We start from the raw sequence: 15,909 nt of genomic DNA on the forward strand, positions 1-15,909 counted from the left end.
ATATGATGACATGACAAGGAGCAAATGAAACCTGAAGATTTAAATACACATATAAGGTAAGGGCAGAGAGAAGACACCTTCAGCAGAATAGAATCCACCTACAACCAAAAAAGGCAGAACATGGACTGAGGGACTATCAAAACAATGGACATTATTTTTTATCAAAATAAAACATAAACACAGCGTGACTACGACACATGAGCTTGACATAGACAAAAAGGTAAACAAACAGACTTCACAAGAAGACACATACATACAAATAGACGAAATACTAGGGAACTGATATTGCTGGAAGGGAACAGAGAATAAGACAGGAAGTACAGACTACTCACCCTGACACACAGACAGAAAGGGAAAGAAGCACGGACACAAGACTGACTACACAAGAAGGAGCGTAGAACACAGAGGAGGCATGATAATAGAAACCTAAAGACTAGATAACAAAACTAAGATCTGAGAATACAAATATTACAACTCTAAAAATAAATAAAACCTCAAACAAAATCTTAACCTTAGAATATTAAATAAACTAGAGTCAAAGTCCAAACACATAAATACTGGATCACAGCCCCAGGACCATGACAATTAATTGTTTATGTGCTCTATAATTATAGTATAGTACTGTAAAAACTATTTCACAGTGTAAACGTTTTTATCAACATGTTCTTAAAAATATGCACATTGACACACATTAAAAAATAAACTGTGTTTCAAATCAAACACAGAAACCATAGCAACTGTCACAAACCTGCAAAAATGTGCAGTGTGGATTCACAAGGAGATTGAGAATTGACTGACAAATGCCATAACAGTAATTTTTTACTGAAAGATGGAGGACCATCTCAACTTTCACAGTGTGCATGCTCAATCAGTGGGTTTTCTCTATTGTATGTTCTTGACTTAGACTGACTCGTGTTGTGACTTGATGTTATATTAAAAACAGTGAATTGAAAATAAATCTCCTCACTGACTTCATTATCCAAAGTAATTTTATCTTGGAAAGAAAGATGAGATGATATTTCAGAAGTGGGAGGACTACAAGAGAATGTTCTAAGAATGTTCAGGTTTATGAAATATTTGTGGTATATATTCTATTAAAATTCAAACATATGGAAGAAGAAGAAGAAGAAGAAGAAGAAGGTTCAGAGAAAGAAGGAAGGAAGATGGAAAAAGAATCATAGTGGAGCTATATTTTAAACATGGTCCGCAAATCACTCTCCTCTCAGAACAACTGATGCGTATGTTTTATGTCTTTGCAGACTGTGGTGAAAAATCAATATGTGAATTGAAGCTATTCATCTAACAAAAAGCCAATATTGTGCAATAAGTGTTTAAACAGTCAGACAAGGACAATTTAAACACAAATGTACAATACTGACATGTATGCAGAATCATTGCATGCAGGACGGCAGCACAATGTCTGTATGAATAAAAACTAAGCCTGCATCACAGGTTGCCGATACAGTATTGATTATACTGTCAACATGGTACCCTCTTACAAAGACAACCTTTTTAAATGGCTAAACAGCATGTTTTTGTAGATCACACTCACAGTTAGGTGCAGACATGTATAGAGTACAACAGAATTGTAGGCATTTACGCTCAAGCGATATTTTGAAATATAATGCTAGGAATAGTTTTAATTTATCAGGGAATTTCTTTTGGCTTTTTAGTTAAGTCACTGAGAAGCTACTCAGTGACTTAACTAAAAATAATTCAATTAATTTCAATTTTATTTATACAGCGCCAAATCACGACAACAGTCACTTCAAGACACTTTATGTTATAAGGTAGACCCTACAATAATACATACAGAGAAAAACCCAACATTCACATGACCCATTGTAAGCACTTTGGCGACAGTGGGAAGGAAAAACTCCCTTTTAACAGGAAGAAACTTCCGGCAGAACCAGGCTCAGGGAGGGCGGAGCCATCTGCTGCGACCGGTTGGGGTGAGAGAAGGAAGACAGGGTAAAAGACATGCTGTGGAAGAGAGACAGAGGTTAATAACAAGTATGATTCAATGCAGAGAGGTCTATTAACACATAGTGAGTGAAGAAGGTGACTGAAGAAGAAATACTCAATGCATCATGGGAATCCCCAGGAGCCTACGCCTATTGCAGCATAACTAAGGGAGGATTCAGAGTCACCTGATCCAGCCCTAACTATATGCTTTAGGCAAAAGGAAATTTTGAAGTCCAGTTTAAGCCTAATACAAGACTAAATCAGTTACATGTGTGCAGATATTCAGAGTTGGACTCCAATAATTTTTCAAAATTTAACGTTGTTATCAATGACCCAAAACCAAAAGTAAGGGTGCGGTTTTTCAGTTTTTATCATTCAAAGATTTTTTTTTGTACTTGCCTATAATTAAAACATGGACTATTCAACACTAAAATTTGGAATGTATTTAAGAGAAAAGGAAAAGGAGCCAGTACAGAAGTCAGTACAGACTATTGTTAACTTACTATACGGTAACAAGATTCTAAGAAGTGACAATACCATGGCCTACCTTGAAAAGCAATGAACAGAACCAAAGTCTTAGGAAAAGCAACTAATTTATTAAATAGTTTTATATGAAGCACTCCAAGAGGGTAGCATGACAGATGTTTACTTTGATTACGCAAACGTTGAAGTAGACAATGGATAATAGGTATTGATTTGTAAATAACTGGACATAAATAACTTCAGCATTTTATACAATGTTATATTATACTGTAGTATATTACTTACTAACTATGCAGCTCATTATTTGATATAACAGTAGTTTCTTTAAAGATATAACAAATTTGGGGGTCAATGTGAATGAAAGGCAGACATGACATTTAAAAGTAAGATCAGAGATCAAATGTGATTTAGATAAAAACTGTAATGTGATTTTACAATCACCATTTACCAGTGTCATTTCCTAAATATTGCCTATACAAATAAAGGAATTTTAAGTATAGTTTTAAAGACAAAGTTTTTTAAAAGTTAATCTTTAATATCAAATCTACTGACCTTGAAGTAGAGGTCAGAGGTCGACTATGACAAGATACATTAGATTTTTATCCAGTATGTTCTATACAATGAAAAACAAACCATAATTGTAAGAATCATAACTTCTAAGTTAAAGGCTTGGGCTCAGCTATAATACTGAAACCTTTTGGGCTTTTGTGTTTAAAGCCAGAATGACATGCATGCATACATTCAAATGCAACCAAAAACACAACCTCCTTGGCAAAGATTCTTTTTTAAAGTTAAGCATAAAGCAAGTACAAGACAGCCAAGACTGTAGCAGTTTGTCTATGTGAAAGTTCAGGGCATCATTGTCCAGTGCTCCACTTGCAATATAAGTTGGATTGTAGATAGGGGGTGTGGTGTAATTGCATTGTACAGCAGATGTTAATGTAGCCGGTCAGTGTAGTTAGGCTGATGGCAGCTAGAGGGCGAGACCGGTGTGTTTTTGTATAGAATGTTATGTTATGTGGGGGCAGAGCAAGAACAAGAAAATAAAGTGTGGTTATGAACCGTACAGTGGACCCGCGTATAATTGAATAACACGACATGGTGTCAGAAGTCCTGTACTGATCCATATAACCTCGACTGAACGAACCTGTGTCTGGCGGAGCTCGCGGAAAAACGAGGGGAGAATATGGCGGATGAGACTGCACAGAGAGCACCGGCGGGGCTGAGCGCGACATTCAGCATCCAGCCACCGGAATCCTTCGACTTTTCAAAACCGCAGGAGTGGTCCAAAAGGATACGGAGGTTCGAGAGATTCCGTCTCGCCAGTAATTTGAACGTCAGCTAGGAGGAAAACCAAGTCAACACGTTGATTTACTGCATGAGAGACGAGGCGGACGATGTGCTTCGCGGTCTGAGTTTAACAGCGGAGCAAAGGACAACGTATGAGGGGGTACGTGATGGTTTCCAGGCTTTTTTCATTGTGAAGAAAAATGTGATTTATGAGCGCGCCAAATTCAATATATGCTGACAGGGAGAAAATGAGACAGTGGATGCTTTTGTGACAACACTGTATGCGCTAGCAGAACATTGCAACTATGGCGTGCTACATGATGAGCTGATACGTGATAGGCTCGTTGTCGGTCTCAAGGACAAACGGCTGGCAGAACGCATGCAGCTTGACCCAGATTTGACTTTGCAGAGGGCTATCAACATGGCGAGGCAAAGTGAAGAGGTAAAGCGACAACAATCCTCCTTGCGAGGTGACTCTAGAGCTGAGGCTAGCGATGCTAAGTCAGTAGATAGAGTGCATAAAATCAGTCGTAAGCCTGTTAGAACCAAACCGCTCCAGACTGATAGTTGTCAAGCTAAAACACGTGGATTCCGAGAAGACGGCAAAAAAGGGCCAACCTGTCAGAAATGTGGTGGCGCTCCATCCCATTCAAAGCAGGATTGTCCAGTGAATGAAATAAAATGCCATGCATGTGGGAAAAAAGGACATTACAGGCATGTATGCAGGGCACCAAAAACAGTGCATGAGGTTGAAGAGGATGAACATGGTTTGTTCCTGGGCAGTGTTAAGTGTGAGGGTGAGCCGTGGACTGTCGACTTAAGCATAAACAACAAAAACGTGTCATTTAAAATTGATACAGGTGCCGATGTGACAGTCCTACCCCTTAAGGTGTTTAAGGAGCTCTACAGACACAACCACCCCCCAGTCTCCACAAACCAACCAAGGCTCTGCTGGGTCCCGGGAGGAGTCGTTTGGATGTCGTTGGTGTCAGTGAGCTTGTACTGAGGAAGGGAGACAAAGAAATACTTGAGGATGTCTTTGTCATCAGACACCTGCACACTGCTTTGCTGGGGAGACCTGCCATTAGCAAGCTGGAGCTTGTGGCCCGTCTGGAGAGCATAACTATAGAGACGCTTAAAAAGTGCTACCTAAAGCTGTGCAGTGGTCTCGGTGAAGTACGTAACCTGTACGACATCAAACTGAAACCTGGAGCTCAACCTTTTTCCTTGAAGACGCCACGGAGAATCCCGTTGCCTCTGATGGACAAAGTTAAGCAGGAGCTGGCCCGTATGGAAGAACTAGGGGTGATCAGCAGGATTGAGGAGCCAACTGATTGGTGCTCAGGCATGGTGGTGGTACCGAAGAAGACAGAAGATGTACGCATATGTGTCGACCTTACACACCTCAATGAGTCTGTGTGTCGAGAGAAGTACATACTGCCATCGGTGGAGGAAAATTGGGCAGATTGGCTGGTGCCAGCATATTCAGCAAGCTGGACGCTAATATGGGGTTTTGGCAGATACCTCTGATGGAAAGCCAAATACACCATGATCGTGGCTTAAGAGTTGGGAGTTCGCCTTGTAATCGGAAGGTTGCCGGTTCGAGCCCCGGCTTGGACAGTCTCGGTCGTTGTGTCCTTGGGCATGACACTTCACCCGTTGCCTACTGGTGGTGGTCAGAGGGCCCGGTGGCGCCAGTGTCCGGCAGCCTCGCCTCTGTCAGTGCGCCCCAGGGTGGCTGTGGCTACAATGTAGCTTGCCATCACCAGTGTGTGAATGTGTGTGTGAATGGGTGGATGACTGGATATGTAAAGCGCTTTGGGGTCCTTAGGGACTAGTAAAGCGCTATACAAATACAGGCCATTTACCATTTACCACTTTCATCACACCGTTTGAGCGTTATTACTTCAAGAGACTGCCCTTCGGGATTGCTTCAGCACCGGAGCATTTCCAGAACAGGATGGTCACAGATGGTATGGAAGGGGTGGTTTGCCACATGGACGACGTGCTGGTCTGGGGCAGAACGCAGGAGGAGCATGACTCTCGCCTACACGCTGTGCTGGGCAGGATACAAAAAGCTGGCATCACCCTAAACATTGACAAGTGCGGCATCGCGAAACAGCAGGTGACGTTTTTAGGGCATGTTCTCTCAGCCAGCGGTATCAGCCCTGACCCAAGCAAGACCCAGGCTGTGAGGGAGATGAATGAGCCACAAAGTGTGAGTGAGTTAAGGAGCTTTCTGGGAATGGTTAACCAGCTTGGGAAGTTTATCCCACAGCTCGCAGAGAGGGACAAACCTCTAAGAGACTTACTGTCTAAGAAAAACTGCTGGAGATGGGACATTGACCAGGCTAGAGCATTTCAGAACCTGAAAGATGCGCTCGCATCACCGCCAGTGTTGGCCATGTATGACCCAAGCCGTGACTGCAAGGTGTCAGCGGACGCATCATCGTATGGCTTAGGGGGTGTGTTGCTTCAAAGATGGGATGAGGATTGGAGACCCATTGCCTACGCGTCACGCTCCCTCACTGCAACAGAACAGAGATACGCTCAGGTTGAAAAGGAGGCTTTAGGTCTGACCTGGGCTTGTGAGCGGTTCCGCAACTTTCTTATTGGCAAACACTTTCAAATGGAGACAGACCATAAGCCGCTGCTAAGTCTGCTGGGGGCACAAACTCTGGATGCGCTCCCTCCCAGAATTCAACGCTTTAGGATGCGCCTCATGCGATATTCCTACTCGATTTCGCATGTACCAGGCAAACACCTGTGGACAGCTGACACGCTCTCACGATCTCCAGTGAAAGCAAAAGAAACACTTCAAGACAAGGGGTTGTTGGAGAGCACAAATATTTACGTGGACATGTTGATGGACAATCTGCCAGCTAGCAACAATTTCTTGGAGCAGCTGAGAGAAGAGCTGAAGAGGGACAGCGTATGTGCTCGCGTGATGCAGCTGTGTGAGGAAGGATGGCCCACACATTTCAACAGCGAACCAGCGCTAAGACTGTACTGGGCAGAACGGGCGTTCCTCACCGTACATGATGGTCTGCTAATCAAAGGGGACAGGTTGGTTATACCTGCAACTATGAGAAATGATGTGCTCACCAGACTACACGAAGGTCACCAGGGAGTGGTTAAGTGCAGACAGCGAGCACGACAGTCGGTTTGGTGGCCAGGGCTACGCCAGCAGATAAATGAGCTTGTCCTTAACTGTTGGACATGTTGCCAAGTGAGAGAAAACCACACAGAACCGCTGATGCCATCACAGTATCCGGGGCAGCCGTGGCAAAAGCTAGGAGCTGATCTGTTTATGCTGAGAGGGAAAACCTACAGTACCTTCTTGTTGTGGATTATGCCTCAAGATTTGTTGAGATTGCCCCTCTCACACCTTCAAGGTCAGAGGATGTGATCCATCATCTCAAAGGGATTTTTGCACGTCATGGGATCCCCGAGCAGCTGGTAACAGATAATGGGCCACAGTTTTCGGGGGCAGCTTTTGAGACATTTGCAAAAGTGTATGGCTTCCGTCACATCACAAGCAGCCCGAAATATCCCCAAAGCAATGGCGAAGCTGAACGAGCAGTTAAGACTGTCAAGAATCTATTGCGGAAAGCTGTTGATCCACACTTGGCTCTGCTTGCTTACAGAGCCAACCCACTGCAGAATGGTTATAGTCCAGCCCAACTCTTGATGGGGAGACGGCTTCGCACCACGGTGCCAATACTGCCATCTCTGCTTGACCCCGCACTTCCTGATAGTGTGGTTGTCACCCGGAGGGAAAAGGAGAGGAGGACTAGAGAGGCACAGTCATATAACCTTCGTCGTCGTGCACGCAGCCTTGATAGGCTTACTCCAGGCCAAGAAGTGTAGATAACAGACCAGAGAGCCAGCGGCACCGTTATTGGCAGCCACTCCACACCACGATCATATCTCGTGGAGGGACCTCGTGGGACAATTAGGCGGAATCGTTGGCATCTTGTTCCCATGAAATACTCTCCAGACCAAACTGAGAGCAATAATGGGGAGCCAGAATCTGCAGAAGCCGGGGAGCAGTGCTCCACGGACATGCCAGAGCCAGTTTCTCCAGAGCTTCCATCTACACCCAGAACCAGATCCGGAAGAGTGGTTGTGAGACCAACCAGATTGGACTTGTGACGGATCAGATGGAAAGGACAGTTTTACACAAGAATACCCCTCTTTCGTAGTATTGTTTGCACAGTAAGGGTAAAAGTGTAAAAGCTAAAAGGTTGTCATTTTCAAATATGCATGTTCAGAAGTTGGGAAAGGCAGGGGGTGTGACGAGTTAGCATGTACGAATTTGTGTTACTTAACGGGTTAATTGGAGTTAAGATTTTCGTTATATAGTATTCCTTACAGGTAAGCGCAGGACCAGACCTTCCAGCCACAAAGGCAGAATAACCCTCTAAGGTCTGGTGAGTCAATGGTAGTCTACCCATTGATTCTAGAAAGGGTAGATGTGGTGTAACTGCATTGTACAGTAGATGTTAATGCAGCCAGTCAGTGTAGTTAGGCTGATGGCAGCTAGAGGGCGAGACCGGTGTGCTTTTGTATAGAATGTTATGTTATGTGGGGGCAGAGCAAGAACAAGAAAATAAAGTGTGGTTATGAATCGTACAGTGGACCCGGGTATAATTGAATAACACGACAGGGGGCAAGGTTTAATAAGAATATTTTCTTCTTCCTGCTCCTTTTCACACATGGTTGCAGTGCTTTACTGATAGAAAGTGTGGTTGGTTGGTCTGAAAGAACTAACTGTGGAAACTGTTGTACCAAGTGTGAAATAAATAAATAAATGAAATGAATGAATGAACAATGTCTCAATCCAGTCAATACTGCAGAGCCTCTAGTTGCAAATAGTGCTAATGCAAAATGGACCCATTGATTACCCAGTGTTTTATCTCATCAGTTCCAAGAATATTCCCTCTAATGGTTTAAAAGTTATTAAGGTGTTTTCTTGCAAATTTTAGATGAGCTCCATTAATAGTGTTTTTCACTTTACCAATCTTCCATGGATTCCATTTAACCCAGTGTCTTTCAGAGAATGGAGTCATAAAAACTAGGCTTTAGTGTTTGGAATTTAATGTCATTGTCAGGTTGGGTTAGGAGGACCCAAGAATGCAGTCAGGGAAGCAGCAGGAGGTCAAATTCAAGGCGTGCCCTTTAATGAGGCTGAACAGGCAAGAGACGAACATAACATGGGATGGGAACACAGATGTAGCACACTAGACAAGGCAGAAGAAGCAGAGCTGAACAGAAAGCACACAGGACAAGAGAATAAAACAATGAAACACAATCACTGAGATGCAGACTGACTACATACAGGGAATAGAGTGATGGGATGAAAAAGTGTGAGACAGCAAGAGACAAGTGACGGAGAGAGAGCGACACAGAAACATCACTGGGGAAACGGCCAACTAAACCTCAAGACAACTAGGAAACATAAGTCACACAGAGAACATAACAATAATGATTAAACAAGCCACAAAATCCATAAACACAAAACACTGGGTCAACAACGCAGGCATCTTAACAGTAATCTAAAAAGTAAATACAAAATTGTTCTAGTTATTTCGGATTCTAGTTATTTCACAACTTGATCCTGCATGCTAGCAAGATTTTTACAAAGCTTTGAATTGTGGCTGTTCAAAACACTTTAAAATACTGCTGTAAAAATTTAAGAATAACATATATTACAAATTACCTCAGTAATAAACCACTTTCTTTCTTTCGTTAGATGAAACTACATTAAGATAAAGTGTCATGTGTAGATGTATATACACTATCTCTATAGATATAGTTACATTTTTTTTTTTCAAACTATAAGGCACACTTAAAATCCTGTGCTTGTCTGTGAAGGTTCTCAGTCATATCCAGGTCATCGTAATCTAAGGAGCTCGGAAAGAAAAGCGTCTGGACTTCTTTAAGTTGCTTGAAGGCGTTTTACCTCTCATCCAAGAAGCTTCTTCACATCTGAACTGAAGAAGCTTCTCGGATGCGACGTTCTACCTCTTCTTCAGTTCAATTCAATTCAATTCAATTCAATTTTATTTATATAGCGCCAAATCACAACAAAAGTCGCCTCAAGGCACTTCATAGATACAGAGAAAAACCCAACAATCATATGACCCCCTATGAGCAAGCACTTTGGCGACAGTGGGAAGGAAAAACTCCCTTTTAACAGGAAGAAACCTCTGGCAGAACCAGGCTCAGGGAGGGGCGGCCATCTGCTGCGACCGGTTGGGGTGAGAGAAGGAAGACAGGATAAAAGACATGCTGTGGAAGAGAGACAGAGGTTAATAACAGATATGATTCAATGCAGAGAGGTCTATTAAGACATAGTGAGTGAGAAAGGTGACTGGAAAGGAAAAACTCAATGCATCATGGGAATCCCCCGGCAGCCTAAGTCTATTGCAGCATAACTAAGGGAGGATTCAGGGTCACCTGGTCCAACCCTAACTATATGCTTTAACAAAAAGGAAAGTTTTAAGCCTAATCTTAAAAGTAGAGATAGTGTCTGTCTCCCGAATCTGAACTGGAAGCTGGTTCCACAGAAGAGGGGCCTGAAAACTGAAGGCGCTGCCTCCCATTCTACTTTTAAATACTCTAGGAACAACAAGTAGGCCTGCAGAGCGAGAGCGAAGTGCTCTAATAGGGTGATATGGTACTACAAGGTTATTAAGATAAGATGGGGCCTGATTATTTAAGACCTTGTATGTGAGGAGCAGGATTTTGAATTCAATTCTGGATTTAACAGGAAGCCAGTGAAGGGAAGCCAAAACAGGAGAAATATGCTCTCTCTTTCTAGTCCCTGTCAGCACTCTTGCTGCAGCATTTTGGATTAGCTGAAGGCTTTTCAGTGAGTTTTTTGGACATCCTGATAATAATGAATTACAGTAGTCCAGCCTGGAAGTAATAAATGCATGAACTAGTTTTTCAGCGTCACTCTGAGACAGGATATTTCTAATTTTAGAGATGTTGCGCAAATGGAAGAACGCAGTCTTACATATTTGTTTAATATGTGCGTTGAAGGACATATCCTGGTCAAAAATGAGTCCAAGGTTCCTCACAGCGTTACTGGAGATGTGGTAATGCCATCCAGAGTAAGAATCTGGTTAGATACCATATTTCTAAGATTTTCAGGGCCGAGTACAATAACCTCAGTTTTATCTGAATTAAGAAGCAAAAAGTTAGCGGCCATCCAGGTCTTTATGTCTTTAAGACATTCCTGCAGTTTAACTAATTGGTGTGTGTTATCTGCCTTCATGGATAGATAGAGCTGGGTGCCATCTGCATAGCAGTGAAAATGTATGCTATGTCTTCTAATGATGCTGCCTAAGGGAAGCATGTATAATGTAAACAGAATTGGGCCCAGCACTGAACCCTGTGGAACTCCATAATTAACCTCAGTGTGTGAGTCTATTAGATAGATATGATACAAACCACTGCAGTGCAGTACCTGTAATACCTACAGCATGTTCTAATCGCTCTAATAGGATATTATGGTCAACAGTATCGAACGCTGCACTAAGGTCTAGCAGGACAAGCACAGAGATGAGTTCACTGTCAGAGGCCATAAGAAGATAATTTGTAACCTTCACTAAAGCTGCTTCTGTCCTGTGATGAACTCTGAAACCTGACTGAAACTCTTCAAATAAACCATTCCTCTGCAGATGATCTGTTAGCTGTTTGACAACTACTCTTTCAAGGATTTTTGATATGAAAGGAAGGTTGGAGATTGGCCTACAATTAGCTAAGACTGCTGGGTCTAGAGATGCTTTTGAGTAAAGGTTTAACTACAGCCAGCTTGAAGGCCTGTGGTACATAGCCGATTATTAGAGATAGGTTGATCATATTTAAGATCGAAGAATTAGTTAATGGCAGGACTTCTTTGAGCAGTTTTGTAGGAATGGGGTCTAAAAGACACGTTGATGGTTTGGAGGAAGTAATTATTGAAGTTAACTCAGAAAGATCAATTGGAGAAAAAGAGTCTAACTTAACATCAATGGTACTAAGAGAAGCTGTAGATAATATTGCATCTGTGGGATGATTATTGGTAATTTTTCCTCTAATGATAAAAATTTTATTTGTGAAGAAGTTCATGAAGTCATTACTAGTTAACGTTAAAGGGATGGTTGGCTCAAAAGAGCTCTGACTTTTTGTCAGCCTGGCTACAGTGCTGAAGAGAAACCTGGGGTTGTTCTTATTATCTTCAATCAGTGATGAATAGTAAGATGTTCTGGCTTTGCGGAGCGCTTTCTTATAAAGCAGCAAACTATTTCTCCAAGCTAAATGATGATCCTCTAAATTTGTGACACGCCATTTCCTCTCCAGATTACGAGTCATCTGCTTTAGGGTACGTGTTTGAGAATTATACCACGGAGTCAGGTACTTCTGATTTGAGACCTTAGTTTTCACAGGAGCTACAGTATCCAGAGTCGTACGCAGTGAGGAGGTAAAATACAAGATAATCGACCTCTGTTGGAGTAGCGTTCAGATAGCTGCTCTGCTCTATGTTGGTACAGGGCATTGAAGATGATAACAGTGGGTGGATTATATTCTTGAACTTAGTTAAAGCGCTTTCAGAAAGACATCTACTGTGATAAAGTCTACTCTCCACCGCTGTGTAATCAATTATTGTAAATGTAAATGTTATCAGGAAATGATCAGACAGGAGAGGGTTTTCAGGAAACACTGTTAAATGTTCAGTTTCTATGCCATATGTTGAAACAAGATCTAGAGTGTGATTAAAGTGGTGGGTGGGTTCTTTTACATTTTGAGAGAAGCCAATTGAGTCTAATAACAGATTAAATGCCATGTTGAGGCTGTCATTTTTAGCATCTACATGGATGTTAAAATCACCCACAATAATTATTTTATCTGAGCTCAGAACTAAATTAGATATAAAGTCTGAGAAATCAGACAGAAACTCTGTGTAAGGCCCAGGTGGACGATAGATGATAACAAGTAAGACTGGTTTCTGAGTTTCACAGCTGGGGTGGACAATGTTAAGCATCAGGCTCTCAAATGAATTAAAAGTCTGTCATGGTCTTTCATTAATTAATAGGCTGGTGTGAAAAATTGCTGCCACACCGCCCCCTCGGCCTGTGCTTCGAGATTTCTGGTAGTTAGAATGACTCGGGGGTGTTGATTCATTTAAACTAACATAATCATCCTGCTTCAACCAGGTTTCTGTAAGGCAGAGTAAATCAATTTGTTGATCAATTATTAAGTCATGTACTAACAGAGACTTGGAGGAGAGAGACCTAATATTTAATAATCCACATTTCACTGTTTTACTCTTTGGTTCAGATGTGGATACTGTATTGTTCTTTCTTTGTAATTGTTTATGTTTAAGTTGTTTGTTACTGGTTTTTAGTTTGTTTTTTGTCTTTTTGGAAGCTGACACAGTCTCTATGGAGATGGGGTTTTTTTTGGGGGGGGGGGGGGGTAGCAGGAGGAGAGAAGCTGCAGAGAGGCGTGTAAGACTTCAACTCTGCTTCCTGGTCCCAACTCTGGATAGTCATATTTTGGGGGGTTTAATAAATTTGTCCATATTTCTAGAAATGAGAGCTGCTCCATCCAAAGTGGGATGGATGCCGTCGCTCCTAACAAGACCAGGTTTCCTCCAGAAGGTTTGCCAATTATCTATGAAGCCCACATCGTTTCTGGGACACCACTCAGACAGCCAGCAATTTAAGGAGAACATGCGGCTAAACATGTCGCTCCTGGTCTGATTGGGGAGGGGACCAGAGAAAACTACAGAGTCCGACATTGTTTCGGCAAAGTTGGACACCGATTCAATATTGATTTTAGTGACCTGCGATTGGCGTAACCGGGTGTCATTACTGCCGACGTGAATTATGATTTTACTGAATTTACGTTTACCCTTAGCCAGCAGTTTTAAATTTCCTTCAATGTCGCCTGCTCTGGCCCCTGGAAGACAATTGACTATGGTTGCCGGTGTCTCTAGCTTCACATGTCTGAGAACAGAATCACCAATTACCAGAGTTTGACCCCCGGCGGGTGTGTCGCCGAGTGGGGAAAAACGGTTAGACACATGAACGGGTTTGTGGTGTACCTGGGGCTTCTGTTTAGGACTATGCTTCCTCCTCACCATCACCCAGCCGCCCTCTTTCCCCATCTGCTTGGGGTCTGTCGGGGAACAGCTAGCGGGTCCTACGCTATCTTCGGCTGCACCAGCTACAGGGGCCTGGCTAGCTACGGGTGAATGAAGGGTGCGAAGCCGAGTCTCCAATTCAGTATTCCTGGCCTCCAGAGCTGCAAATATGCTACATTTGTTACAGATATCATTACTGCTAAAGGAGGCCGAGGAGTAATAATAATAATAATAATGGATTGGATTTATATAGCGCTTTTCAAGGCACCCAAAGCGCTTTACAATACCACTATTCATTCACTCTCGCATTCACACACTGGTGGAGGCAAGCTACGGTTGTAGCCACAGCTGCCCTGGGGCAGACTGACAGAAGCGAGGCTGCCATATCGCGCCATCGGCCCCTCTGGCCAACACCAGTAGGCAAGTAGGGTAAAGTGTCTTGCCCAAGGACACAATGACCAGGATGCGATTCCCAACCCCCTGAGCCACGGTCGCCCTAAACTAAACAGTAACTAAACATCTGACACAATGAGCAAGAAAGTGCAGGAGGGACAGGTGAAGTAGCCATGGTGCTAACGAGTCGGCTACGAGCTAAGCTAAGCTAGCGAAACAGTACAGAGACAGTGAGTGAATACTTTGGCTATAAATTAGGTAGTGAGTACACAGAAAGTGTGCTTCGGATGAAGCACGTGAAGATTATACTATGAAAAAAGAATGTATTTAAAAGTTGTTAATTTAAATTGCTAAGCAAATAAGCTACTCAGAAACACCACTGTGTTTGAGCAGGAACAGGAAGTGATACTCTACCGCAGAGCGAGCGAACACCAAGTGACAGCGCCACCAAGAGTTCTGTCAGATAAAGGTTGTTGCTGTATATCCTAGTGGTGTGGATGAGTGAATCGATGTCTTGTTCACTCCTGGCGTACAGGTTGATGCCATTTATGTAGAGGAGGTGGTTGACGATTCCATTCCATGGTCGGTACCCGTAGCCAGTCTTGTCAGTGATCACACTGGCCTTCAGGCCTATGCAGAAGAGTAGTGGAGACATGGTATCTCCTTGGTAGATCCCACTCTTGAAGGTTGACTTGTGCCACCAGTGTTGTTCTCTGCATCCTCATCAAATTCCTGATCAATTCTCTTCGGGTCCTGTTGATCTTGAATAGGTCTGGGGATTCCAGGATCCATGTGTGGGGCATTGAGTCATAGGCTTTCTAATAATCAATCTAGGCAGTCCAAAGGTTGGTTAACCTGTTCTTCTAGCCTCCGCTGACTGCTCAGTCTGCCAGTAACTAGTGTTTTCCACCTCTGGTATTCTTGACAATCCTTTTCTGTGCCCTGCTCATATATTGACCCATGTGCCTGTTCATCCTAGCCACTCCTGACAGGAGCTTCCATGTGGTACTAAGGCCAGTTATTGTAGTTGGTTTGGACCTGTGCCTTCTGTTGGTCCTTGGGGATCAGGACTGCCCGGCCTTCAGTAAAGCAATCTCAAGCAACTGTTCTGTCTGCCAGTAGCTGGTGTTTTGCCTCTCTGGTATTCCTGCCAATTCATTTATGTGCTCTGCTGATGTATTGAGCCATGTGCCTGTTCATCTTAGCCACGTGGTGCTGAGGAAGGTGGGCCAGTACTGGCCAATAACCAAGTACAAGTACAAGTAGGACTGGGGAAGAAGGGACTTCACCAGTCCCTCCCCGATCAAGACTGTCTGGCTTTCAGCCTTTCCGGGTGTCTCTCGTTAAATAGCAGCTGGTTCTTTTGTGTTGCCAGATGCTCATGAAGTACAGTCAGCTTTTTTAGCCAGTAGGCGTGAATCATGTCAGCGCCTGGTGCTGTCCAACTCTTCATGCTGGAGAACCTTTCTTGGATGCCTTCCACTGTGATAGTTACAGGCCCCTGTTGAGAGAGGCTGCTGTGGTCTGCTGTTAGCACCATTAGCCACTGAGCATAGCTGTTATGTGTTGTGTTCCAGATGCTCTTCCAGTATTGTTCCATCTCCAGCCTTGATGGGGTTGCTGTTCTCATGTTGTTCCCC

General features: G+C 43.2%; 2 protein-coding genes across 3 annotated transcripts in view; one reads left to right on the top strand and one right to left on the bottom strand.

The window, feature by feature from the left end:
• Positions 1-15,909, top strand: part of sez6b (seizure related 6 homolog b) — a 237,816-nt gene that overhangs the window by 99,731 nt on the left and 122,176 nt on the right. The gene's annotated exons all lie outside the window — the stretch shown is intronic.
• Positions 13,197-14,645, bottom strand: LOC145420222 (uncharacterized). Its single transcript, XM_080289252.1, has 2 exons — positions 14,389-14,645; positions 13,197-14,096 (listed from the first exon to the last, which is right to left on the bottom strand). Exons 1-2 carry the CDS (start codon positions 14,442-14,444, stop codon positions 13,280-13,282), a joined length of 873 nt encoding a protein of 290 aa, XP_080145378.1. The 5' UTR covers positions 14,445-14,645; the 3' UTR covers positions 13,197-13,279.

Source organism: Astatotilapia calliptera, chromosome 14 (assembly GCF_964374335.1).
Source record: "Astatotilapia calliptera chromosome 14, fAstCal68.1, whole genome shotgun sequence".
In the NCBI taxonomy this organism is placed as follows: Eukaryota; Metazoa; Chordata; class Actinopteri; order Cichliformes; family Cichlidae; genus Astatotilapia; species Astatotilapia calliptera.